Source organism: Leopardus geoffroyi, chromosome E3 (assembly GCF_018350155.1).
Source record: "Leopardus geoffroyi isolate Oge1 chromosome E3, O.geoffroyi_Oge1_pat1.0, whole genome shotgun sequence".
Taxonomy (NCBI): domain Eukaryota; kingdom Metazoa; phylum Chordata; class Mammalia; order Carnivora; family Felidae; genus Leopardus; species Leopardus geoffroyi.
Window position 1 is genome coordinate 9,292,635 of NC_059340.1, and position 26,960 is coordinate 9,319,594.

At 50.7% G+C, this 26,960-nt stretch overlaps 3 protein-coding genes across 10 annotated transcripts in view; 2 read left to right on the forward strand and 1 right to left on the reverse strand.

Moving 5' to 3' along the window:
• The window catches only part of STYXL1 (serine/threonine/tyrosine interacting like 1), a 91,411-nt gene extending 75,754 nt beyond the window's left edge, over positions 1-15,657 (forward strand). For 4 of the 5 annotated variants that reach the window (XM_045460394.1, XM_045460398.1, XM_045460396.1 and 1 more), the window contains exon 9: positions 15,405-15,657. In XM_045460394.1, the coding sequence (XP_045316350.1) occupies positions 15,405-15,536 (132 nt within the window). In that variant the 3' untranslated portion in view covers positions 15,537-15,657. Of the gene's footprint in view, positions 1-11,479; positions 11,550-15,404 lie in introns of those variants that run through there. The other variant, XM_045460399.1, reaches the window with a different exon arrangement.
• Positions 15,658-17,050: 1,393 nt separating this feature from the next.
• Positions 17,051-23,184, forward strand: TMEM120A (transmembrane protein 120A). The gene is made up of 12 exons (XM_045460392.1): positions 17,051-17,257; positions 18,923-19,041; positions 19,275-19,391; positions 21,010-21,069; positions 21,310-21,405; positions 21,479-21,568; positions 21,752-21,817; positions 21,928-21,989; positions 22,091-22,183; positions 22,305-22,369; positions 22,479-22,547; positions 22,661-23,184. The coding sequence occupies exons 1-12, from the start codon at positions 17,177-17,179 to the stop codon at positions 22,772-22,774; spliced, it is 1,032 nt and encodes a 343-aa protein (XP_045316348.1). The 5' UTR covers positions 17,051-17,176; the 3' UTR covers positions 22,775-23,184.
• The window catches only part of LOC123588950 (NADPH--cytochrome P450 reductase), a 63,104-nt gene continuing 59,309 nt past the window's right edge, over positions 23,166-26,960 (reverse strand). For all 4 annotated transcript variants that reach the window (XM_045460389.1, XM_045460388.1, XM_045460390.1 and 1 more), the window contains 9 exons: positions 26,643-26,741; positions 25,584-25,700; positions 25,362-25,480; positions 24,961-25,142; positions 24,700-24,849; positions 24,149-24,419; positions 23,924-24,069; positions 23,746-23,831; positions 23,166-23,650 (listed from right to left, as the gene is read on the reverse strand). In XM_045460389.1, the coding sequence (XP_045316345.1) occupies positions 23,506-23,650; positions 23,746-23,831; positions 23,924-24,069; positions 24,149-24,419; positions 24,700-24,849; positions 24,961-25,142; positions 25,362-25,480; positions 25,584-25,700; positions 26,643-26,741 (1,315 nt within the window). In that variant the 3' untranslated portion in view covers positions 23,166-23,505. The remainder of the gene's footprint in view (positions 23,651-23,745; positions 23,832-23,923; positions 24,070-24,148; positions 24,420-24,699; positions 24,850-24,960; positions 25,143-25,361; positions 25,481-25,583; positions 25,701-26,642; positions 26,742-26,960) is intronic.

Genomic DNA, 26,960 nt, shown 5'->3' on the forward strand with positions numbered 1-26,960 from the left:
ACTGGACCTGGGAGGAAGGGGGCCCAGGCACTACCTTGGGGCCCTAACTGGGGGGCGGGAGGGAGAGGGGTCAGGGAAGGGAGCTCCAAGTCTAGGGCTCTATCCAGCATACACACCCAGGGGCGAGGTCCCAGAGGTCTGGGCCAGAGGCTGAGGCTGTGACATTAGAGACCTGAGGTTTGGCATGTGGGGCAAGCCCAGAGACTCAGGCTGGGCAAGGCCATGGCCAGCCACACCCTCGTCATGTCCCTCCTCAATCTGACTACTGGCATTTGTTCAAGCTTCTCCCAGGAAGGTAAGTTTTCGCTATTGCTGTGAGCCAGAGACTTGCAGCGCCCCCAGGCTCCAAGGGCACCTACTCTGACAGTCTTTACCCAGATTGGAGAAGGGGGCAGAGATCTATCTCCACAAACCCTGTGGAACCAGGGCTCCTGGTGCCAAGGGCAGTGCGTTCTGAGTGCGCTGGGAAATGGCAGATCTGCCCTGAGGGGAGGAACAGCTTGTGCGTGATTTCCGAGGACTTGGGTAGGACCCACACAGCTCCCATATATGCCTGGGGCTGTGCTTGGAGGAAGGGGAGCATCGAAGAATGACCATGGTCAGGGCCTACTCCTGGTGGTTTTGGATATTGACCCCACATGCTCTGTGGGGGTGAAATTGCAAGCTAGAAGGAGTCTTAGACGGCCAAGAATTCTACCTGTGGGTACATACCTGGCAGAAGTGAAAGCAAAAACTCCGAAGTTTGTAGAACCATGTTCTTGGCAGCAGCACTGATGGTAGCCGGGAGGAGGGAGTGACCCAAGTGTCCATCGACAGATGGGAAAATAAGTGGGTAGTCTATCCACACAATGGAATATTACTCAGCCTTAAAAAGGGAAGACATTTTGACACCTGCTGCACCATGCATGAACCTGGAGGACATTGTGTGGAGTGGAATAAGCCAGTCACAAAAGGACAAATACCATGATTCCGCTTATATGAGGTACCCGGAGTCGTCAAAATCACAGACCTTGGAGGTAGAATGGTGGGTGCCGAGGGCAGGGGGCAGCGGGAACGGGGAGCTGTTTAATGGACATGAAGCTTTGGTTTGGGAAGATGGAAAAGTTCTGGAGATGGATGGTGGTGCTGGTTGTGTGATGCAGTGAATGTACTTGATGCCACTGAACTGTACGTCCAAACCCGGTTACGGTGGTAAGTTTTCTGTATGCGTATTTTACCACAATTGACACCATTGAAAAAGAAAAGCATCTGGATGCAGAATCGCAGGCCTGGAGCAAGAGAACCAGACCCCTGTTCTCACCCCGTGCAAGGTGAATTGTCGGAGGTCATTGCCTGCTTGAGTGTTTTGGTGTGTGCTGCAGGGAAGGGCGTGATGCTGCTGATAAATCTGGGGAGGGAGGCCTGTGCCGTTGCTCCTGTAGAGATGCCTCTCCAGCCACCTCCCCAGGAATGGGCGCTGGCCTGCAAGGGGCCCCTTCTCCGCTGCCTTGTTGAGCTGGAATGTGGAGAGGACTGGAGCTGGCAGAAGGTGTGGAGAGCTCACTGCTTGCAGGGGGTGTTCCAGGATGGGAGCTCCCCAGGAGTTCGAATGGGGCCAATGGGAGCCCTGGCCTGCTGGGGTCCCTGATTTCCTTACGGCTCACGGTGAGGTTTGGGTACAAAAAGGTCGAGCGAGAATCTTGCAGTTCTGATATTAAGTGATGTTTCCCAGCCCTGACAAGCACATCACAGTCTTCTCTCTGCTCCCAGGCTTCCAGAGCTGGCTGGGGTGAGTGCAAGAGGGAGGGTTCACCCACCTGGCTCCTCTGAGTTCTCTAGCAGCGAAGGCCAGGTCCCCTCGGCGATGTGGTGGCACCCGTGGGCCCACCCACGGGTCCCCACATAACTCCAGCAGTGAATTTGAGGGCCATCTGGGTGTGGCTGTCCTGCTCAGTGGGAGGACAGGTGCTTGGGTCCCTGAAGGACCCAAGTTCTCCTCTCAGGAGGAACCTGGGATTAGTAATCTGTGTTGTGTGCAGGGATGTCCTGTTGCTGGGGGCTCTGCCCTGAGATGCCATCTAGATAACTCTTGACAAAAAATGCTATGCAACCAGAGCTGTGGACAGCAAGGACTGCCACTGTGACCTTGCTGGGTCTTTTCCAGACTGAGTTAGTCGTGTGTGGTGGTTAAGTTTTCCTAACCATTACCAAGCAGTGCCCTGCATTACTGACAGAGGTTGACCTGGGCTCAGCTCTGCTGCTGCCTGGGGTCCAGAAAGACATTCCCTCTTCCTGTTGTGTGTGTGGTCCTGGGGTCCTCCTCCGTGCACTGGGGAAGCCATGTCCCTGGCTGTTGTCAGCTCAGTTGAGATGGTCAGAGCCCATGGGCTTGGCAAAAAAAAAAAAAAAAAAAAAAAAAAAAAAAGTGTGGGCCACACTGGGGCAATATACTACTTCCTGGGGCTTATGGTCCCAGCTGAGCTCACTGGGGCACCAAGACCAGAAGTGGGAAGTTAAGGGGTGAACCCTGAGCCACCCTGCTTGTCCTGGGCTTTCAAAGCTTTGGCACAAGGTTGTGTGGGATCCCAGAGCCAGCAAGTCCTTAAGAAATCTATTTCAGTTCCTTTAAACTGCTGACAGTAACTTTGTCCCTTAAAAGATCTTCAGAGAAAAACAAAACAAAATAAAACAAAACCCAACTCCTGAGGCACCATAATGCTTACTATTGGCAGAGTGCCAGGTCGTTGTGAATACTTCTTGCATAATGAAACCACAAGGACCCCGCAGATTGTTATTATCCCTGTTTTGCAGGAGGCTTCTAGAGGCTGAGTAATTTGCCCAAGGCTCCATAGCTATAAGTGGCAAAGCTGGAATCCAAAACCACCACACGGCACAGTTTGAGAATCTGGGCTTTACACAAAGCCCAAGGTGGTGGGAAGAGCATTGGCCTTGCACCCTGAAGAATGGGGCTGTGGGCTGGCTGCTGCCTCTTACCAAGAGTGACCTGGCCACATACCTTCATCCTTCGATCTCATTGGTGTTTTCTGTGAGTCCAAGCAGATGCTTTGTGGGCTGAAAGGGGTTGTGAGCAGTGAGTGTGGGGGACTGTGATTATAGTTTGTCGTCAGGGGCCCCATCTGACCTGATCAGGACTTAGTAAACCTTACAACTGCATAGCTCTGCCCCAGGTACCACTGTTGTTGTTATTGTTGTTTTAAATGGCAAAATACAGATAACATGAAATTTACCATTCTGTCATTTGTAAGCATGCAGTTCAGCAGCGTTAAGTACATTCACACTATTGTGCAGCCGATCTCCAGAACTCTTTTCATCTTGCAAAACTAAAGCTCTATACCTGTTAAGTAGCAATTCCACATTCTCCTCTCCGCCCAGCCTCTGGCAACCACCATTCTCCTTTCTGTGTCTATGAATTTGTCTTCTTCAGGTACCTCATATAAGTGGAATCATACAGTATTTGTCCTTTTGTGAGTGGCTTATTTCACTTCACATAATATCCTTAAGGTTCATCTATGTTGTAGCATGTGCCAGAATTTCCTTGCTGAATGATATTCTGTTGTATGTAGTATTCACCAGTGAGCCCTTCAGGGCCTGGTGCTTTCTGTTTTGGAAGATAAGTTTTTCTTTAATAGATAAAGGCCTATTCAGATTGTGTGATTTTGTGTGAGTTTTGGCAGATTGTGTCTTTCAAGGAATTGGTCTGTTTTATCTAGATGCTATGTGGACATGATGTTGTTCATAGTATTCCTTTAGTCTCCTTTTAATGTCCATGGGCTCTGTAGTGATGTTCCTTTTTCATTTCTGATATTAATGAATTGTATCTTCCCTCCTTTTCTTAGTCTTGCTAGAAGCTGATCAATTTTGCTGATTTTTTCCCCCAAAGAACCAGCTTTTGATTTCATTGATTTTTTTTTCTGTTGATTTTCTGTTTTCAATTTCATTGATTTTGGCTTTAATTTTTATTTTTTTCTACTTACTTTGGGTTTAATTTACTCTTCTTAGTTTCCTAAGAAGGAAAACTTAGAGGATTGATTTAGATGAACATTCATCTTGTGAATGTTCCATTTGATCTTGAGAAGAATGTATATGCTGTTGTTGGATGGAATATTCTATAGGTGTCAGTTATATCTAGTTAATTAATGGTGCTGTTGAGTTCAACTATGACCTTATTGATTTTCTGCCTGCCATATCTGTCCATTACTGATAGAAAAGTGATGAAGTCTCTAGAACAGTGGATTCATCTATTTCTCCTTGCCTCACATATATTGATGTTGTTAGGTACATGCCATTGTATGTATGTATATACGTATTTTGTTTATCCCTTCATCTGTTGATGGACCTTTGGGTTACTTCTACCTTTTGTTTATTTTTTTTTTTCCAACGTTTATTTATTTTTGGGACAGAGAGAGACAGAGCATGAACGGGGGAGGGGCAGAGAGAGAGGGAGACACAGAATCGGAAGCAGGCTCCAGGCTCTGAGCCATCAGCCCAGAGCCCGACGCGGGGCTCGAACTCACGGACCGCGAGATCGTGACCTGGCTGAAGTCGGACGCTTAACCAACTACGCCACCCAGGCGCCCCATCTTTTGTTTATTTTTTGAATAATGCTGCTGTGACTGTGGGTGTGTGAATATCTTTGAGATCCTGCTTTCAGTTCTTTTTTTCCTGTTTTATTCTTTGTTAAGATATAATTAATATATAACATCAGTTTCAGGTATATAACAATTGTTCAGTGTTATGTACATACTACAAAATGATCACAATAAGTCTTGTTAACATCCATCACCACATATAGGTACAAATTTTTTTCTTGTAAGGAGAACTTTTAAGATCTACTCTCTTAGTAACTGTAAATTATACAGTACAGCATTAACTATAGTTACTATACTGTGTATATCCCTATGACTTATTTTGTAACTGGAAGTTTGTACCTTTTGACCACTTTCCCCATTTTGCTCACCTCTGGCCCCTACCTCTGGCAACCCTCAGTCTATTCCCTGTGTCTGAGTTCAGCTTTTGTGTGTTTTTGTTTTGTTTTTTAGGTTCCATATAAGTGAGATCATATGGTATTTGTCTTTCTTTGTCTGACTTCACTTATCATAATGCCTTCAAGGTCCTTCCATGTTGTTGCAGATAGCTGGATTCCTTCCTTTTTAATGGTTGAATAATATTCCATTGTGTGTTCCATTCTGTTCCATGTTGTCTTTATCCATTCAGCCATCAGTGGCCACTATGGTTGTTTCATGTCTTGGCTATTGTAAATAATGCTGCAGTGAAGATGAGGTACAGATACCTTTTTGGGCTAGTGTTTGTATTTCCTTTTTTTTAATGTTTCTTTTTATTCTTGAGAGAGTGCATATGTGCAAGCAGGGGAGAGGCAGAGAGAGAGGGGGACAGAGGGTCCAAAGCGGGCTTCGTGCTGACAGCAGAGAGCCCTATGTGGGGCTCAAACTCACAAACTGTGAGATCATGACCTGAGCTGAAGTCAGATGCTTAACTGACTGAGCCACCTAGGCACCCTGTGTTTTTGTTTCCTTTCTATAAATACCCAGAAATGGAATTTCTGGATCATACGGTAATTCTTTTCTTTTTATTTTATTGTTGTTTTTTTTATTTTAGAGAGAGAGAGTGCATGTGAGTAGGGGAGACAGGCAGAGGGAGAGAGAGAATCTCAAGCAGGCTCCATTCCATGCTCAGTGTGGAGCCTAGGATTGTGACCAGAGCTGAAATCAAGAGTTGGATTGGCTCAATAGACTGAAGCACCCAGGTGCCCCATATTCCTAATTTTTATGAATCTCCATATTATTTCCATAGTGACTGTACCAATTTACAGTTCTGTTAGTGCATCGAGGTTCCCTTTTCTCCACATCCTTGTTTGCACTTGTTATTTCTTACATTTTTTTTGGTAATAGCCATTCTGTGATTTGTTACCTCATTGTGATTTTGATTTGCACTTCTCTGATGATTAGTGATGTTGAGCATCTTCTCCTGTACCCATTGGCCATCTGTATGTCTTCTTGGGGAAAAGACATCCAGATCTTCTGCTCTTTTTAAAATCAGATTTTTTTCTATTACATTGCAAGAGTTATTTATATATTTTGGATATTAACCTCTTATTAGATATATGATTTACACATCTCTTCTCCCATTCAGTAGGTTGCCTTTTCATTTGGTTGATGGTTTTCTTTGTTGTGCAAAAGCTTTTTAGTTTGATGTAGTTGTTTGTTTTTGTTCTTGTTGCCTTTGCTTTTGGTATCAAATCCAAAATATCATCACCAGGACTGATGTCAGGGAGCTTACCAGATATGTTTTCTTCTAGGATCATTATGATTTGGGGTCTTACATTCAAGCCTTTAATTTTTTTTGAGTTGATTTTTGTGTATGGAGGAAGACATGTTCCAGTTTCACTATTTTGCATGTAGACACATACCATCATATGTGTCTAACACATATGGCACAAAAACACAAAAACACAGGGCGCCTAGGTGGCTCAGTCAGTTAAGCATCTGACTTCAGCTCAGGTCATGATCTCACAGTTTGTGAGTTTGTCTAGCTTTCCAATGCCATTTATTGAAGATTGTCCTTTACCCATTGTATATTCTTGTCTCCTTTGTCATAAATTAATTGAAGATTTATACATGTTGGTTTATTTCTGGACTATTTTGTTCCATTGACTTATGTGTGTATTTTTATGTCCATGCCATACTGCCTTGAATATGATAGCTTTGTAATATAGTTTGAAATCAGGATGTCATGCCTCCCGCTTTGTTCTTCTTTCTTCAGATTGCTTTAGCTATCTGAGGGTCTGTTATGATTCCATACAAATTTTAAGATTGTTTGTTCTATTTCCGTGAAAAATTCCATTGGAATTTTGTCAGGGATTGTGTTGAATCTGTAGATTGCTTTGGGTACTTGGGATGTTTTAACCATGTTAATCCTTCCAATCCATGAGCCTGGAATATCTATTTATTTGTATCCTCTTCAGTTTCTTTTATTCACGTCTTACAGTTTTCGGTGTATACATTTTTAGCTCCTTGGTTAAATTTATCCCTAGGGATTTTATTCTTTTTGGTGTAATTATAAATGGGATTGTTCTCTTAATTTCTCTTGCTGATAGTTCATTATTAGTGCACATGATTTTTGTGTATTGATTTTGTATCCTGCGACTTTACCAAATTTATTATTCCTAATGTTTTTTTGATGGATACTTTAGGGCTTTCCAAATATAATACCATTTGTAAAGAGTTTTACTTCCTTTCCAATTTGGATGCGTTTTATTTCTTGCCTAATTGCTCCTGCTTGCAATACTATGTTGAATAAATATGGCAAGAGTGGGCATCTTTCTCTTGTTCCTGATCTTAAAGGAGAAGCTATTCAGCTTTTCACCATTGAGTATGATGATGGGCTTGTCATATATTGCTTTCATTACGTTGCAGTGTATTGTATTCCCTCTATACCCATGTTTTGGAGAATTTTTATAACTGGATGTTGATTTTTGTTAAATTCTTTTTCTGCCTCTGTTGAGATAATCATACAATTTTTGTCCTTCATTTTGTTATGATGGTATATTACATTGACTGGTTTGCAAAGGTTAAACCATCTTTGCATCCGTGAAGTCAATCCCACTTGATCCTGGTATACAATTCTTTTAATGTATTGTTGAATTTGACTTGCTAAGATCTTGTTCAGGATTTTTGCATCTATGTTAATCAGGGATATTGGCCTGTAATTTTATTTTCTTGTTGTGTCTTTGTCTGGTTTGGCATCAGGGTAATGCTGGCCTTGTAAAATGAATTTGGGAGTGTTCCTCCTCTTCTGTTTTTGGGAAGTGTTTAATAATGTTTGGTCCAATTCATCAGTGAAGTTATCTGATCCTGTACTTTTGTTTCTTGGGGGGGGGGTTGATTATGGATTCAATCTCGTTACTAATAATTGGTCTGTTCAGATTTTCTATTTCTCCATAATTCAGTCTTGGTAGGTTGTAAATTCCAGGAATCTATCCATTTTTTCCATTTTGTTCAATATGTTGGTGTATAATTGTTCACAGTAATCTCTTATCCTTTGCATTTCTTTGGTATCAGTTGTAACATTTCCACTTTCATTTCTGATATTATTTGAGCCCTTTATTTTCTTGGTGAGTCTAGCTAAAAGTTTGTCTATTTTGTTTATCTTTTAAAAAAACCCATCTCTTAGTTTCATTGATCTTTTCTGTTGTCTTTTTAGTCTCTATTTCCACTTTGATCTTGGTTATTTCCCACTTCCTAATAATTTTGGGCTTAGTTTGTTGTTCTTCTAGTTGCATGAGGTGTTTTTGTTTCTTAATGTAGGCATTTATTGCTATGAATGTCCTTCTTAGAACTGCTTTCGCTGCAGCCCATAAATGTTGATATGTTGTATTTTCATTTTCATTTGTTTCAAGACATTTTTTAAAGATTTTATTTTTAAGCAGTCTCTACACCCAACGTGGGGCTTGAACCCACAACCCTGAGATTGTCACATGCTCCACTGACTGAGCCAGCCAGGTGCCCTCAATATATTTTTGATATTTCTTTTGATTTCTTCATTGATCCATTGTTTGTTTAGTAACATGTTGCTTAATCTCCATGTATATGTGTACTTTCCAGTTTTCTTGTAATTGATTTCTAGTTTCATACCATTGTGGTCATAAAAAATGCTTGATAATATCTCAGTCTTCTTAAATTTATTATTTGTTTTGTGGCATAACATATGATCTGTCCTGGAGGATGTTTCATGTGCACTTGAGAAGAATGTGTATTCTACTTTGAGAGGGAATGTTCGGTAAATGTCTGTTAGGTCCATCTGGCTTAATGTGTACTTCAAGTCCAATGTTTTATTATTGATTTTATGTCTGGATGACCTGTTAATGCAAGTGGGGGTATTAAAGTCCCCTACTATTGTTATATTGCTGTCTATATCTCTCTTTAGGTCTGTTAATATTTGCTTTATATATTTAGGTTCTTCTATGTTGGGTGCGTAAATATGTACAAATTTTACATCCTCTTGTTGGATTGAGCCTTTTATCATTATATAGTGACCTTTGTTTCTTATCATAGTCTTTGTCTTAAGGTCTATTTTGTCTGATATAGCAGCTTCAGCTTTCTTCTGGTTTCCATTTGCCTGGAGTATCTCTTGCCTCCCTTCACTTTGTGCGTGTGTGTGTGTGTGTGTGTGTGTGTGTGTGTGTGTGTGTCTCCTTAACATCTGAAGTGAGTGTCTTAGGCAGCATATAGATGAGTCTTCTCTTTTTTTTTAATCCATTTTGCCACTCTGTGTCTTTCGATGGGAGAAGTTAGTCTGTTTACATTTAAGGTAATTATCGATAGGTTTGGGATTACTGCCATTTTAACTGTTTTTCGGGGGGGCTGTTTTATAATTCCTTTTTTCCTTTTCTTGCTCTCTTCCTTTGTGATTTATGATTTTCTGTAGTGGTTTGCTTATTCCTTTCTCTTTCTCTTTTGTGTATCTATTACAGATTTTTGCTTTGTGGTTACCATCAGACTTACATAAAACAACTTATAACAGCCTGTTTTCAGTTGATAACAACTTAAGTTTGAACGCGGTCTAAAACTCTACATTTTTACTACCCCTCCCAATGTTTTATGTTTTTGATATCCTAATTTACATATTTTTGTCTTAGTTATTTGTAGTATTTTTGTCTTTTAACCTTCACACTAGATTTATAAGTGAACCTACCACCTTTACATTAGATTATTTTGAATTTTACTCTACCAGTGATTCTTATACTTGCCTTTTTTCCTATTACTAATTAGTGCCATTTCATTTCAGCTTTAAGTCCCTGTAACACCTCTTGTAAAACTGGTCTGGAGGTGATGAACTCCAACTCTTGATTGCCTGGAAAACTCTTTATTTCTCCTTCAATTCTAAAGGACAGCTATGCTGTGTAGAGTAGTCTTGGTTGGCAGTTTTTTCTTTCAGCTTTGAATATATCATGTCACTTCTTTCTGGCTTGCAACGTTTCTGCTGGAAAACTGCTGAGAGTCTAATGGGACTTCCTTGTGTGTACCAAGTTGTTTTTCCTTTGCTGCTTTTAAGATTCCCTCGTTGTCTTTAACTTTTGATTAATTAGTTGTGATATGTCTTGGTGTGGATCTTTGGGTTCCTCTTTTTTAGAATTCTCTGGGCTCTGGGAATCTGTTTCCTTTTCCAGGTTAGAGAAGTTTTCGGTGTTATTTCCTCAAATAAGTTTTCTGTCCCTTTCTCTTTCTTCTCCTTCTGGGACCCCTGTACTGTGAACATTGATCTTCTTGATATTGCCCATAAGTCCCTTAAGGTATTCTTGTTTTTCTTTTCTTCTCCTCCTCCCCCTCCTTCTCCTCTTCCTCTTTCTCCTCCTCTTCCTTCCCCTCCTCCTCCTCCTTCTCCTCCTCCTCCTCCTCCTCCTCCTCTTCTGCCTTCTTTTCTATCTCCTCCTTCTTCTCCTTCCCCTCCTCTTCTTCCTTCTCTTCTTCCTCCCCCTTCTCTTTCTCCTCTTCCTCTTCCTCCTCCTCCTCCTTTTCCTTCTCCCCCTCCTCCTCCTCCTCCCCCACTTCTTCCTCCTCCTTGTCCTTCTTCTCCTCCTCATCATTCTTCTTCTTCTTCTTCTTCTTCTTCTTCTTCTTCTTCTTCTTCTTCTTCTTCTTCTTCTTCTGTTGCTGCTTTGATTGGATGCACTCCACTGCACTGTCTTTGAGTCCACAGATCCTTTCTTCCACTTCATGTAGTCTGCAGTTGAATTCTTTAGTTGTACTTTTTCAGTTTAGTTACTGTATCCCGCAGCTCTGTGATTTCTGTTTGGTACTTTCTTATGTTTTCTGTCTCTTAGCTGGAATTCCCACCAGGGGGCTCAGGAGAACCTCGGTGAGCGTCTTTATGACATCAACTCTTTATCAGGTAAATCACTTATCCCCATTTCATGAGGATGTTTTTGTGAGGTTTTATCTTGTTTTGTGAGATTTATCTTGTGAGCAAATATTTTCATGTGCTTATTGACAATTCATGTATCTTCTCTGGGAAAATGTCTATTCAAGTTTGTTGCTTATGTTTCAATTGGGGTGTTTGGGTTTTTTTTGTTCAGTTTTAGGAACTCTTTCTATATTCTTCATATTAGCACCTGGATATCAATCATTTGGAATGTATTCCTCTGTTTGTTTTTTTCATTTTCCTTGACTCTGTTGGTTTCTATGCAGTGGGGAAAACAGCCACCTCTCCCAGTCTTGAAGGAATGGCCTGGTGTAGGAAATGAACCTTATTGTTCAACCCTTCCCTATTTCTTGGTTGTCTCTCACACCTTTTTGATTGTCAAAGCAGTTTGCTTTGTTCTTAGTGGCTCCCCATAGTTGAGGGTGTGCCAAGACCTGTCAGGGGTCCAGGGGAGGATCTTAGTCTGCATCTAGATTCGGGCTGATTGGAAGCCTGACCTTCAGGTAGCAGCTTAAACAGTATGCAAATATACCCGTTTCAGGGGAAGATGGGAACATAGGCATTTCTGTCTGCTCCTTTTACACTGAGCCACTGGGATGATAGCCAGTTAAGAACTATTTCTTTGTTTGCTACTGTCCTGTTGAACCCATAAACAAGCCCCACTGGCCACCTGCTTTTGGTTATTTTGGGTGTACACCCAGAGTGGAATGGCTGGATCGTATGGTAATTCTATTTTTACTTTTTTGAGTAATCACTGTACTGTTTTCCACAGCGGCTGCACCATTTTACATTCCCACCAATGGTGTGCCAGGTTTCCAGATTCTCCACATCCTCACTAACACTTCTTATTTTCTGTTTTTGTTGTTGTTTAAATAGTAGCCATCCTAATGGGTGTAAGGTGATATCTCGTTGCAGTTTTTTTCTTTTTATTGTGTTAAAATACACATAATGTAACACTTATCATCTTAACCATTTATTTACTTATGTGCATCTTAACCATTTTGAAAAAGTGTACAGTCCAGTGGTATTAAATACTTTCTAGGGGCATCTGGGTGGCTTTGTCGGTTGAGTGTCCAACTCTTGATTTTGGCTCAGGTCGTGATCCCAAGGTCATGGGATTGAGCCCTGTGTTGGGCTCTGTGCTAAGGGTGGAGACTGCTTATGATTCTCTCTCCCTCTGCCCCTCTTCCCCACCTGGGCTCTCTCTCTCTCTCTCTAAAATAAAAAATTTTTAAATCTTTAAATACTTTCTAGTGTTGTACAGCCATTACCATCATCCATCCCCATAACTGTTTTTATCTTGTAAAGCTGAAACTCTTTTAAGCTCTATCAGACAGTAATTCCCCATTCTCCCCTCCCCCCAAGCCCGGCAACCATCATTCTATTTCCTGTCTCTATGACTTTAACTCTGCTAGTTACCTCATATCAGTAGATCACACAGTATTTTTTCTTTTGTTGACTGGCTTATTTTACTTCTCATGATGTCCTCAAGGTTCATCCATGTTGTAGCGTGTCAGAATTTCCTTCTTTAAAAACATTTTTTAAAATGTTTATTTGTTTTTGAGAGAGAGAGAGGCAGAGAATGAGCAGGGAAGGGACAGAGAGAGAAGGGGAGACACAGACACAGAATCCGAAGCAGGCTCCAGGCTCTGAGTTGTCAGCACAGAGCCTGACGCAGGGCTCAAACCCACAAACTGCGAGATCATGACCTGAGCCGAAGTCGGACGACCAACCGACTGAGCCACCGAGGTGCCCCAAGAATTTCCTTCTTTTTAAAGATAGAATAACATTCCATTGTGTATATATGCCACATTTTGTTTTTCCATTCATCCGTTGATGGACACTTGGGTTGCCTCCATGTTTGAGGTATTGTGAATAATGATGCTACGAATATGGGTGTACAAATATCTCTGTCAAGACCCTGTTTTCAATTCTTTGGGGTGTATAGCTGGATCATATGGTATCTCTGTTTTTAATTTTTTGAGGAATCTCCATACTGTTTTTCCACCATGGCTGTACCATTTTACATTCCCACCAACAGTACACGAGGATTCCCTTTTCTCCACATCCTCACCAATGCTTGTTGTTGTTTTTTGTTGTTTTTCTTTTAATATTATAACCATCTTAATAGGAGTGAGGCATTATCTTACTATAGTTTTGATTTGCATTTCCCTAATGATTGGTGATGTCGAGCAAGTATTTTCATGTGCTTCTTGACCATTCATGTATCTTCTTTGGAAAATGTCTATTCAAGTTTTTTGCTTACGTTTCAATTGGGCTGTTTGGTTTTTTGTTGAGTTTTAGGAGTTCTTTCTATATTCTTCATATTAGCACCTGGATATCAATCAGATATATCACTTGAAAATGTTCCCTCCCAAACTGTGGCTTGCCTTTTCACTCTGCTCATTGTGTCTTTTGATGCACGGAAGTTTTGTTTTGTTTGTTTGTTTGTTTGTTTGTTTGTTTGTTTTTGATTTGTCCAATTTGTCCATTTTTAATCCCCTGTACTTTTGGTATCCTATCCAAGAAATCATTGCCAAATCCAGTGTTATGAACTTTTTCTCCTATGTTTTCTTCTAAGATTTTTGTAGTGTAAGCTCTCACACTTAGGTCTTCAATCGTTTTTGAGTTAATTTTTGTATATGATGTAAGGTTAAGTGTTCAACTTGACTCTTTTGCATGTGGGTATCCAGTTTTCCCAGCACCCCTTGCGCTTTCTCCATTGGATGGTTTTGGCACCCTCCTTGAAACCATTTGGCCACATATACAAGGGCTTATTTCTGGGCTGTCTATCCTATTCCTTTGGCCTAAATGTCTATCTTTATCCCACTACTACGCTGTTTTTGATTACTATAGTTTTGTAATAGCTTCAGAGATTTGAAATCAGGGAATATGAGAATTCCAGTGCTGTTCTCTTTCTTTCAAGACTGTTTTGGCTATGTGGGGGTCCCTTGAGATTCTATAAGAATTATAGGATGGGCTTTTCAATTTCTGCATGAAATGCTGTTGGGATTTGGTAGAGATTGTATTAAATCTACACATCACTTTGGGTAGTACTGACATCTTAACAGTATCAAGGCTTCCTGTCCATGTGAACGGGCTGTCTTTCCATTTATTTGTGTCTTTTCATTTTTTTTTAATGTTTATTTATTTTTGAGAGAGAGAGAGAGAGAGAGGGAGAGAGAGAGAGAGAGAGAGACTGACTGACCCCGAGCATGAGCGGGGGAGGGGCAGAGAGAGAGGAGACAGAATCGGAAGCAGGCTCCAGGCTCTGAGCTGTCAGCACAGAGCCCGATGCAGGGCTTGAACCCACAAACTGCGAGATCATGACCTGAACCAAAGTCTGACGCCTAACCAACTGAGCCATCCAGGCGCCCCATCTGTGTCTTTTAAAATACCTTACAGCATGTTTTATTATTTTTAGGTTACAGGTCTTTCGCCCCCTTGGTTAAGTTTATTCCTAAGTATTTATTCCTTTTGATGCCACTGTAAATGGAATTTTGTTTTTAGTTTACTTTTGAGATCATTTGTTGTTAGTGCATAGATATACAACTAATTTTGAGTGTTGGTTTTGTAATTTTGCAACTTTGCTAAATTCATTTATTCTAACAGATTTTTTGGTGTAATCTTTAAGGTTTTCTACACATAAAATCATGTCACCTGCAAACAGAGGTAATTTTACTTCCTCCTTTCCAGTTGGGGTGTCCCTTCCTTCCTTCTTTCCTCCCTCCCTCCCTTCCTCTCTCTGGTTAGGACCTCTAGTACAATGTGGAATAGAGGTGGTGCAAGCTGGCATCCTTGTCTTGTTCCTGATCTTAGAGGAAAAGCTTTCAGTCTTTCACTGTTGAGTATGATATTACCCGTGGGCTTGTCCTATATGGCCTTAATTACGTTGAGGTATGTTTTTTCGGTTCCTAGTTTGCTGAGGCCCATTTTTCCTTTTTCCTCTGTCCTCAACCCAGATAGAGACAAGTTTGTCCTCTTCCTTCGGGTAATGACCCTTCCTTCATTTTAAGGTGGACACCTGAAGGAAAGCAGTTGCAAGTTCCCTTCTTCAGAGAATTTCCCCACAGTTCCCTTCCCCTTTCCATTCATTTAGCCGTTCACAATGCCAACCTTTGTTGGGGCTGCACTGTGTGCCGGGCATGGGCATGGTACTCTCCTGCCCACAGAAGCTTTCACCCATGTTGTCTCAGCCTTCACAGGAGCCGTCTGAACTAAGAATGATCTCTGCCTCCATATCCAGCAGCAGATGCGCAGAGGTGCCTGCTCAAAGCAGAGCCAGCTCCTATGACTCCTTGCCCTGATGTATTAACTCCAGGCTGCTGCTGCTTCTGTGTCCAGCCATTAAGCCGTGTTGCTGGCTCACGGGCAGGTGCCTCCTGTCCCTCCTGAGCTGGCTGTGATAGAGGTGGAAGGGCTCAGGTCCAGTCCCTGAGGTCTGCTTTCTCTCCTTGCATCGACAGAAGTCCTGGGCCTACGTCAAGAAGTGTAAAACCAACATGCGTCCAAACCGGGGCTTCGTGGCTCAGCTGTCAGAGTGGGAGAAGGTCGTCCTCGGAGACCGTGTCACAGACATCTTGGATCCACTCTACTGATCTCCTCTGTGGCCCAGCTATGGGTCCCGAAGAACCTCGCTTGGGGGCTTCTTGTGGGTACTGGGCCAGGCTGTGTAAACAGGTTGGTGTGGAAAGAGAAGGCCGTTGCTGCCTGAAGTCATGCAGCAGCCTCCTGTAGTGGTTCTTCTCCGGCTCCTCCTTCATGCCACAGAGCAGGCAAGACTCAGCAGGAATCCCCCCATCCCTGGGTCATCCTGGACACCCTTCCTGCACTCCTGAGGCTGCCTCTGGAAAAGCATTTGGCTGTCTGAACAGCTATCCCACACGCCCCGGTGACTTGGACCCTTTGGAGGCTATCTGGGAGGAGTTCCAGAGGAACTGCCTTACGTTGGTCCACAGGGGTGTCACAGTGCCCACCTATGGGCAGAGATCCCCGCCCCCCCAGCTCCAGAGATGCCAGGCCCAGCCTTAGCCCAGGTGTCAGTCTCCACAGTTCTGACAGGTTTCTGGCACGGGGCACACCGTTGCCTCATCCCTGGTCCTAGAACTCCCCAGCCAGTCTGATGGCTTCTTCAGAGTTCCTTTCCTTCTCCCCCACTCGTTTCCTCCTGGCTGGCTTCCCCAAGAAGAGATTTCCACCCCTCCTATCTCCCACACCCATGCTTCTAGAAATTCCTCAGGTCTTAGGGGGATTTTCTTCGGAATGTGCTTCCAAGCCCTGGAAGCACCCACAGCACAAGTCAGGAGATGGCACAGACGATGGGACTGACAGGGAATTTGGGATGTCTGCCCCTGTTCAGTCAGCAAACATTCTCTGCCACCCACGTGCGGCTGGGGAGGGACCTAGAGGTGAAGGCCATCTCACCTTCCAGGACTCTTTGCAGAAGGGTGAAATTGTCCTGCTCCCCAACGGAAGCCCAAGCCCTCAAGGAGTGGGGTTTTGCCTGACGGATAAGGGCTTTCCAGCCAGCTCAGGCCTGAAATCCGTTGGGCTAGGAACTGGAACAGAGTTTGGGAAGGCTGCAAACAATGGCTCTGTGGGTTAGGGACCTCCCTGTAGGAAGGGCAGAGCGGCTGGCACGTTTTCTTTGGGGACCTGGTGGGGATTAGCCTTGTGTGTTAGGACGGGCAGTCTGGTGGCTCCTGCAAGGACAGTAGCGGTGAGTCTGGAGGCTGGGAGACCGTAAGGCTGCCGCTGTAAAAATCCAAGCCAGAAAAGAGGCTTGGAATCCTCTTCCTGCAGAGGTGCTGCTTTCCCAAGGACGAAAGTGTTTGAGGCAGGGGTCACCCCCGTGGGCTTCCGTTTACTGTCAGCGTGATCGGGCGGAGCTCTGCGGGGCGTAGCACGTGGCTGGCATGATCCCGTGGAGCCTGAACCGGAGCCGGCGACCCCGGCGCGCGCCAGCCCCAGGATGGGCTGTGAGCTGTGAGCGGCGGGGAGAGCGCCCCAGCACACGTGGCCCCGCCCCCGCCCCCGCCCCGCCCAGGGCTCGGATTGGCTCAGGCAGGGGGCGGGGCTAGCGCTCTGGTAGCTTCAGGCCTTTTCCCATTGGTGGTCTTGGCGGCGCGAGCCCGGAAGCGGACGGGGGCGGTGGCGGAGGCGGCTGAGGCGCCTCGGGCGGGCCGGGGTTGCGGCGAGGTCCCAAGACTCGGCTTGTCCGGCGTGTGGCCCGGCAGCCATGCACCCCCCGGCCCCGGGCCCGTTAGGCGACTGCCTGCGGGACTGGGAGGAGCTGCAGCAGGACTTCCAGAGCCTCCAGGTGAGTACCAGTGCGGGCGTCCATTGGCCCAGATCCACGTCCCTCTGGCTCGAGGTCAAGGGTCGGGCAGCCCTGGGTCAGGCAGTGGGGGCTCAGGGCCAAGGGTCGAGGACGCTGGCGTGGCACCGGAGGGCGAGGAGGCCCTGGGTGCTGGTGGCCCTAGCTGGACCCTCCTCTCGGCCTCAAATGAGTGTCCGGCGGCAGCCCCCATCGCCGGCACTGCCGCTGCGACCCTGGTGGGGACCCGCTGCACCTAGCGGACCTGGGGCCTTGTGCGGGGGCCTCGGAAAGAGGTCCCTGCCCCGTCCTCTCCCAGGAGAGCGGCCTCCTGAGTCAAAGCCGGCCAGGCCCAGTCTTGGGTCGGTCACCTCGCAAACATGCCTCGGGCGCCTGCACGGCTGGAGCCAGAGCAGCGCCAGCAGCGCGGTCCCCGCCCTAGGACAGCGCTGGGAGGTCTGGGCTCCCCCGGGAGGCAGGGTAGTGGTGTGTAGGTGAAGTGCCTGGATGGGGGCGGGGCCCATCCAGGGTGAAGGACAGCAGCCACGGAGGCAGGACTATGTGGCTACTGTAAAGAGAGTGAGGGGAGAAGTGGGTGGGCCAGACCCTGCAGGGACCTCATGGACGGGATCGGAATCTTTCTGATACCAGTAGGGAGCCATGGGAGGAAGTGTCTGGATCTGACTTGTATGCACCCTGTGCTGTTCTGTGGGGAGCCCCGAGGGGAGGGGTGAAGGCTGCTGGTCTCCTCTGGACAGGAGAAACTGGTTGGTAGGGGTGGCAGATGTAGCACGTGTTGGGTTCTGAGGGGGGTGTGGTGGCCCCTTTGGGCCATGAGAAACAAAAGAAGACCTAGAAAGGGTAGAGTACCTAGGCCGGCTGGGTACTTGGTCATGGCTTTATCTCTCCTGTACTGGTTCCAGCTCCTTCCTGTCTGCACTGAAGCCTTGTAGCCCAGCCTGGGCCTGGCCAAGGCTACTGTCACTAGAGTTTCTCCTGGAGTCCTGAGCAGAGCAGACTTAGTCTCCCAGCCTGGCCACCCCTGCCTGACCTTCCTCACACTTCCTATGGTTGTCTCCAGGCTTCTCCTCTGGAAACTCACCCACCAGGGCAAAGTGCTCTGGGAAGCTTTGGGCCAAAGGTGCTGGGGGAGGGGTAGAAAGACTGATCTTATAGCTGGAGGTCTAAGGGCTGGAGCCTGATGACCTTTAACCTGGGAAGCAGATGCGGGGAGTGCCAGAGCAGCAGGCGTCTTGGACAACCTCAGCTCCCCTGTGCTAGCAGGCCGGGTAGGGTAGGCAGGAGGATCCGAGAGGACCAGAATGGCTTCAGGCAGCCTGATTGGTCCAGAAGGTAGACCTTGGGCCTAGAATCTGAACTCGAGGTGGGAACAACTAGGAGGTGGGCTGAGACCAAGAAACTTTCAGAAACTAGTCTGTTTCTGGGACAAGGGGGTCGTGATGGCCTCTGGGCTTTGAGGAGGAGCCCCATCCCCTTGCCTGCCTTGGGGAGAGGGCAACCTCAGGGAGGTCCTTGGGCCGGCTGTCTCCTTTCTTTCTCAGACCCTCCAGAGGAGCCCCTGGGGCGTCTCTGCCCCACGCCCTGTCCAGCAGGCGCTGGCTCAGGGGCCTTCTAACCAGCCTGAGCCTTCCCCTGCCTGCTCCCCAGGAGACCCACCGGCTGTACCGCCTGAAGCTGGAGGAGCTGATCAAGCTGCAGAACAGTTGTACCAGCTCTATCACTCGGCAGAAGAAGCGGCTCCAGGAGCTGGCTCTTGTCCTGAAGAAGTTAGGACCCTCCCCTGCCGCTTCCATAGTCCCCCATGCCTCCCGTACCACCCTGGCCTAGGGCTGGGGAGTGGGCGTCGGATCTGGGTTGGGGGAGAGCTGGCACTGACTCCTGAGTGTCCCGGGCGTGGCGTCTCCCCTCGCTGGGTCCTGTTGACCCTCCTGCCCCACGGGTGTCGGCTGGGGATACCTGGGGGCCCCCTGCCCTGACTCTGGCTTCTGTCTACCTGCAGATGCAAACCCTCCCTTCAGTCGGAGGCTGAGGAGGCTGCACGGGAACTGGAGAACCAGATCAAGGAGCGCCAAGGCCTCTTCTTTGATATGGAGGCCTATTTGCCCAAGAAGAATGGGTGAGACCCCCTCCCCCAAGCTCCGTTCACAGATGCTCCTGGGCGGCGGCCTGAAGAGCAGTTTCCTTTGGTTGCTTGGCTGGCAAATGTTCCCTCGACCTACTCTGGGCCGAACAGTCAGGCCCAGCCCTGTGTCTGGGAGATGGCACGAGTGACAGTGACAGTTCACGGAGATGGGTGCTTTGGGGAGGAAGGACAAGAACTAGAGGAGGACAGTGAGGGGTGCCTCACCCAACCTGAAGGTCAGGGAAAGCGTGGAGCACGAAGGAGTGAGCCTGGCGGGCATGGGAGGGTGGAAACCACAGGTCTGGCCAGAGCTCAGGGAGGTGGTGGGCGACCAGAGGGGAAACCAGGCCTCGGAGTTTGCTTCGGCCCCAGTAGGCCGGGCAGAGGGACCTTTAGATCAGCCACCGTCACTGAGGAGAGTGGCAGGGGACGGTGTACAACCCTTGGCCGAGTAAAAGAGACTGCAGGCAGCAAGACAGCTGAGAAAGAGCATGTTCCAGAAGGAGGGGACAGCAGCCTCAGACCAGATGGCCCAGGGGGGTCAGATGCCATACGGAAGGGAAATGTTTCCTGGAAGTCAGGGCGGCCTTGGAGAGAACCACTCCACAGGATGGTGGAGGTGGAAGTTGGTAAGCGGGTGACCAAGAGCTGGGGGACGGGCACATTTAGGCAGCTCTTCCCAAGCTTGGCTGTGAGTGGAAGGGGAAACCAGCAACTGGAACTTGGCCTAGGGGTGGGGGTGGGGGAGTGCTTTTGCTGCACCCTCGTTTGTGTGTGTGTGTGAGTGTGTTACTTTGTACCTGGGGAAGACCTGGGCACATGTACCTTCGGGGAGGTGGGACCCTCGGAGTGGGAGACCCAGTAAAGGGAAATCCCTGGGGAGGTGGGAAGGGCTGGGCGTGGGCCCTTCTCATTTGTGAGGGGAGGGCGTGCGGAGAGGGTGAGGAGGGAGGCCCAGGAGAGGTCAGCCGCCTGGAGGGAGGGTTTGACGAGACCACTGCAGGGATGGCATAGGGAGCTGGGGGTTATGCGGTCGACGAAGTGGCTGACGTGCAAGGGGGGCTCGAAACCTCAGCTGGCTTGGGAAAGGAGCCTGGGGTTGGGGGGCCTGGAAGCCTCAGAGAGGGCCAGGGTCCACATGGGGCAACCCACCTGGGAGGCTCAGGGTCAGAGCACAGGCTGAATTTCGAAGGGAGCCCTTATGGGCCGGGAGGGGGCCCTGGCGGGGCAGACTGGGGGCTGAAGGCTGTCAGGTAGCAGGAATGGAGGAGGTGAGAGCGGGTGTGCGCACTCACAGGCACCGACGGGCTCGCAGGGGCGATCCGAGATGTGGGCACGGCTGCCAGAGGGTGGGAGAGCCAGGCCGCCCTGGAGGCCCTGGGGAGAGACCAGGGAGGGGACGCTGCTGGTTTACCCTGGAGCGGGACTGGGGAGCAGGCAGAGAGGCTGGGCCTTGGCGTCTCCCTCCCCTTGAGTGGGTCCGCAGCACCCCCAAGGTCGGAACCCTAGGCCAAGGCCACGGGAAGTCCGGGTAGGGATGGCGGCCCCAGCTCTGCGCCTTTGGCTGCCCTCCCCGTCGGAGCCTCTCCTCACCTGGTGTCCCCTCTCCTAGGTTGTACCTGAGCCTGGTTCTGGGCAATGTCAACGTGACACTCCTGAGCAAGCAGGCTAAGTAATTTGTTGTCGTGGGCTGGGTCCCCACCCTGCTCGCCACCCTCCCGGGTCCTTTCCATCCCACCCCAGCTGCCCCGGCTAAGCCTCGGGGCGCAGCGGTCAGCGCCGGGGTCGCTGTCCCGGGCCAGCCCGTGCCTCCTGCGGAAGTGTGTCTGGAACAGGAGCCTCCCTTCCGGGTGGAGGCGAGGGTGGGCCCTGCCGGCACCCCGGCCTGTCCCACGAGTGTGTGCCCACCCAGGTTTGCCTACAAGGACGAGTACGAGAAGTTCAAGCTCTACCTCACCATCATCCTCATCGTCATCTCCTTCACCTGCCGCTTCCTCCTCAACTCCAGGTGGGTGCGCTGCTCAGGACTAGGCCCCTGCCCCCCTCCAGGCTCTGGCACCAACCCTCTGTCCCCTCCTCAGGGTGACAGACGCCGCCTTCAACTTCCTGCTGGTCTGGTATTACTGCACGCTGACCATCCGAGAGAGCATCCTCATCAACAATGGCTCCCGGTGGGCGAGGGGGCGAGGCGGGCGCTGGAGCTCCCTGGGGAGGGGGTGCGTGCCCCGGGCCCCCGAGAAGCAGGCACTGGACCGGGGTGCTGCTTTCTTCCCGCCTCGGCCTTGCTCCGTCCCTGAGCACCAGTCCTGGGGGTTGAGGGGACAGGAGTGACACTGGCTTCCCTATGTATGCAGGATCAAAGGCTGGTGGGTTTTCCATCATTACGTGTCCACCTTCCTGTCGGGAGTCATGCTGACGTGGTGAGTGGCAGGGCTTGGCTCCCAGGCCCTGGGGGGTCGAGGGGGTGAGTGCGGGCCAGAAAGGTGGTGCCCCCCGAGCTCCTTACCCTTCCCACCACTTTCTACCTCAGGCCTGACGGCCTCATGTACCAGAAGTTCCGGAACCAATTCCTGTCTTTCTCCATGTACCAGAGTGAGTATCTCAGAGGGCCCCGCTCGGCTCAGGAATCCCCCACGGGGCGGGGCGGGCCGAGGACTTGGGGCCCCAGCCTGGTTCTGATGCCCCCACCCCAGGCTTTGTGCAGTTTCTGCAGTATTACTACCAGAGCGGCTGCCTGTACCGCCTACGGGCCCTGGGCGAGAGGCACACTATGGACCTCACTGTGGGTGAGTCGGGCGTGGCCGCCCTGCTTGGGAGCCCTGACAGGGGGGCCAGAAAGGGAAGTCCTCTCCTGTCCCCGTGGGTCTGAGAGACCGTGCCCATCTCCGTCCTCTTTCCTCCCCGCAGAGGGCTTCCAGTCCTGGATGTGGCGGGGCCTCACCTTCCTGCTGCCCTTTCTTTTCTTTGGACACGTAAGTCGTCCCTGCCCCTGCGTGTCTGGCTGGGCATCCCCGTGTTCTGGCTTTGGGCCCTAGTGGGGACCGGGATCTGCTGCTTGAAACCTCCCATTCCTCCTCCCAGTTCTGGCAGCTTTTTAACGCGCTGACGTTGTTCAACCTGGCCCGGGATCCTGAGTGCAAGGAGTGGCAGGTGAGCGGGGGGGGGGGGGGGGGGGGGGGGGGGGGGGGGGGGGGGGGGGGGCCGGAGAGGCATGCCGGGAGGGCCGGCGCCCGGCCCCGTCCTGACCCCGCTTCCTCCCCCAGGTGCTCATGTGCGGCTTCCCCTTCCTCCTACTCTTCCTTGGCAACTTCTTCACCACCCTGCGGGTTGTGCACCAGAAATTCCACAGTCAGAGGCGTGGGAGCAAGAAAGAATGAGACTGGGCCTTCCCCCGCCCGCCCGGCTCCCTATGACACCCCTGGCCTGGAAGCGGGTTCTGGCCCCTGTGTTGAGGGGGTAGGGGGCTCCCCTCAACCGGGAGGGTCTCTTCTGCTCTCCCTGGGGTGTTGTGGGCTCTGTGGGCCCCAAAAGCTGTGGTGGAGAGGAGAGGCCTGGGCCTATGGCCCAGGCCTGCAGGGAGCTGGGGGCCAGCAGCCTCAATAAAGGAAGAGCGGCACAGAGGTGGCTTGAGGCGTGTGTTCTCCGAAGGGTGAGGCAGGGCCTCCGCGCCACCACAGCATGGGTTCTTGGGGCTCCTGAGCTGCTCTCTGGGGGTCTGAGTAGACCCAGGGGGAGGCCCCGGATCTGCTCAAGCAATACCAGTCAAAATACAGAAAACAGAACTTTATTCCAAGGACCAGAGATTATTTAAAATTATTTACAGTCATTGAAAATAATGCGGAGGGGCTGGGCCCCAGCTCAGCTGAGAAGAGCCCCTTCTGTACAGCCACCAAGGGCCGGAGATGTTCACAAAACACAGGCCCTGGTCTCCCCTGACCACATGCCCTGGGGCCGGGGTGCCCCAGAGGGTGCATCTGGGGCCGGGACCGGTCCCTCGGCCCACCTCCCGCGGCAAGAAACCAGCCAGGAGACTGGCAGAAGGAAGCGAGGAAGGTGATTACAGGGAGAAGCAAGTCTGTGGGGCTTGAGGAGCAGGGCCGGGCTGCCCCTAGCTCCACACGTCCAGGGAGTAGCGGCCCTTGGTCATCAGCTTCTTGATGTAGTCCACGGCCTGGGCGTGCTCCATGGCCCCCACCTCGGCCACGATGTCGTAGAAGGTGTTCTGCACATCCCTTGCCATGTTCCGAGCATCCCTGGGGCAGGATGGAGGTGGCACTGAGCAAGGGGCCCCCCCAACCCCGGGCAGGCAAACCCCACCCCGCCCCTCCCCTCCTCTGCCCCCACTCACCCGCAGACGTAGATGTGGGCACCCCCCTCATGGATCAGCTTCCACAGGTGCTCCTTGTCCCTCTTCAGTAAGTGCTGCACGTAGACCTGGGGTGGGGGGAGTGGGTAGAGGTGGCACGGTGACGAGGCGGGTCCCGCGGCCCTGAGGCCCAGCCCAGAGGGGCTGCCCGAGGCCTCACCTTGTGGGGCTGCTCCCGAGAGAAGGCCACGTTGAGCTGGGTGAGGGAGCCGTCCTTGTGGAACTGAGTCAGCTCTTCGCGGTACAGATAGTCCTCGTCAGACCGGCGGCAGCCGTAGTAGAGCAGCGTCTCCCCCACGTCCTTGCCTGGGGCGGTGAGCAGGGGTGAGCAGGTACCCAGGCACACGGAACCCCACGGAACCCCACCCCATGCCCACACACTTACCCTGCTGCCGCAGCCAGGCCCGCTCCTGGATGAAGCCTATGAAGGGTGCCACCCCTGTGCCAGGGCCCACCATGATGACAGGGGTGGTGGCCTTGAAGGGCAGGCGGAACTGGGACTTGCGCACAAACATGGGCACCAGGGCCCGGCGGCCGTTCTCCCCTGCAGGCTCCTTGGCCCGTAGCCAGTTGGTGGCCACCCCCTTGTTGATGCGGCCAGACTTGGTCTCGTACTCCACCGCCACGGCACAGATGTGCACAGAGTTGGGGTGGACCTGGTGGGAGTGGGGCAGGGGTGAAGACACCTGAGGCCCTTCTCTCCTGCCCCCCTGGCCCTGTCACCCCTCAGCACGGGGGCTCTTCTCACCCTTCCTGGTGCCCAAACCTCCAAAGCCCCTTTCCAGCAGCTGTCCTGGCTGGCTCTCAACACCAGTAGAGAGCCGTTTGCAGTCTCGTGGTCCAGCCCGCTGGACATGAGGCGCTTGGGGCAGAGCTGGGGCCACAGCTCAGGGCACCCATCGGCTGTGCCCTCCCTACGTGGGTTGGGCCTCGCACCTTGGAGGATGAGGCGATGGAGTAGTAGCGGGCCTGGAGACGAGGCAGCAGCTCACACAGGTGGTCGATGGGGGGCCGCAGGGACGGGTAGTCCTGCAGGATGGCCAGGATGTGCCGCCGAGCCTCCACCACCCAGCTCAGGTACAGCTCCTGGGGAAAGCAAATGCGGGGTGAGACCTGGGGGGGAGTGAGGGGAGGTGCCGTGGCCCAGGTGACAGGGCTGAGGTGGTGGCTCCCCAGGTGCGGCGGCAGCAGGCCTACCTTGCCCTCGCCCGAGGAGGACGCCATCTTGCGCAAGTGCTCCTGCTCAGAGGGCTCCGAGGCGTACTGTGCCAGCTCGTAGAGCACATTGGTGCGTGGCGGGTTGGTGATGTCCAGGTAGTAGGTGAAGGCCGTGCGGTACGAGGTGGGGCAGGGGAAGGGGTGCTTCTTGTTGGACTCCTCTGCAGGGAGAGGGGAAAAGCATTTGGGGTTAGTGGCCGATGCCCAGCTAGTCTGTTCCAGAACCTGGAATCGTGGGGTCTTGTGTCTGAGGGCCACAAGGGCACCAGGGCTTTGGGCTTAAGCAGCTCAACCTATCTACGGCTTTGCCAGGGGCCCATTCCTGCCGGCTGCCTCGGGTCCCGGGCTGGAGGGCAGGTAGCCTCGATTCCAGGACTCACCGTCCAGATTGTTCAGGGACATGATGACGTCCAGGTCAGCACCCAAGATCTTGCCGAGCTGGCTGACCAGGGCAGAGTCATTGGCTGGGTAAACGGCCACATGGTCCCCAGATTCATACCTAGGGTTGGTGGGGGGGTGGATTCGAGGCTCAGGAGGGGGTGGAAGGCAGGGCCCGGAATCTCTGAGAGGGGTGGGTTGGGGGAGGGGGTGGCTGCCAGCACCTGAGTTTGGAGTCTGAGATGTCTAATTCCAGGTGCATGAGGTGTCGCTCAGTTCCCTGGTTCAGCTTCCGGTTGGTGGTGACCTCAGCCAAGAATGGATTCTTGGCATCAAAGGGGCTGGGTGGGAAAGAGAGCAGCTCAGTGATTGGCCAGGCCCTCAATCTGAATCTCCCTGCCCCCAAGGGACCCTTCTGGTTTCACAGAACACAGGGAACCTTAGAGCCAGCCTCCCAGGGCCCCAGGAAACCTCTCCAATTATGTAAAAGGTTCTCCCAACCAGATTCAAGGCAGTGCCCCCAGTGACCCCCAGAAGTGGGCAGAGCTAGGTTATCAGTGTCTCCATTTACAGATAAGGAAACTGAAGCCGGTTCCTAAATGTGGGGGAGACCCTTCACCCACTACCTGTTTGTGGGCTGAGTGCACAGGAGGACCAGGCCCCTTGTAGATGGCTCCCTACGACAGAAGGTGCCTGGGTCCTGCCTGCACAGTCACTGAAATGTTGGGTTTCCTGTTAAAGCAGGGCCACTGGTCTTAAATCCTCAGGGTGTTAGGGGGACTTTTTCCTGGGCGGCTCCAGGAATCTGGGCACCACCCCGGCCGGGGTAAGGCAAGTCAGGGGCCCAAGAGAGAATGCTGTTTTTGGATAAAAAGTCCAAATACTGAGGCAGGTTTTAAGAAAGTGAGTCCTTCCTGCCAGGGTTCAACCTGGACCCACAGCCATACTCCGGATGTCCTGCTCCAGGCACTGGTAGGGGCCTCCCCACCCCCCGATACTTAGAGCAAAATGTCACATTAAGTACAAACTGAGCAAGTGTCTATCTCCTGGTGGCCGCGCCCTGGCCTGAGGGACCCCTGGGAGAGAGCCAGTGGGCAGGGCCTAGGTGTGGGCCTGCCTCTGTTCCTCTGCTCTGGGCCTTACGCCCTCCCGTGTGGTGGAGGTGAAGTCATGGGTGCTCCCACCCACACCCACTCACGGGCAAGGGCCTGTAGGGACTCACAGGACTGCCAGCCATTGGGGGCACCCACGGCCACAGGCCCCCAACCGTGCTCTCTACTCACGGTTTCTGGTTCTCGTAGCTCTTCAGTCGGCCCATCTCTCCCGTGTACACCTTGGCCACGTCTATGTCTGTATGGACCACGAGCTCGTACTGGCGAATGCTGGCAAGGGGAGACAGGGTGAGGTGCGGAGGGTCTGGAGGATGGTGGGAGGGCTGGGGAGCCTGGGGTGCTGCAGGCTTCGAGGCGATTCTGGGAGAAGGTGAGGAAAGCCCCCCCCCCCCCCCAGTGCCCGTCCCTTCCAGGCAAAGCCCAAGTGCCTTAACGCGGGACCCAGGACCCCCTGGTCCTGTGACTGAGCATCTGCCAGCTTCTCCTGGC

Coding starts and splice junctions, on each gene's coding strand:
- TMEM120A (XM_045460392.1), top strand. CDS start 17,177: ATGCACCCCCCGGCCCCGGGCCCGTTAGGCGACTGCCTGCGGGACTGG. Junction 21,406..21,478: donor CGCTTCCTCCTCAACTCCAG/GTGGGTGCGCTG, acceptor TCCCCTCCTCAG/GGTGACAGACGCCGCCTTCA. Junction 21,818..21,927: donor TCGGGAGTCATGCTGACGTG/GTGAGTGGCAGG, acceptor TTTCTACCTCAG/GCCTGACGGCCTCATGTACC.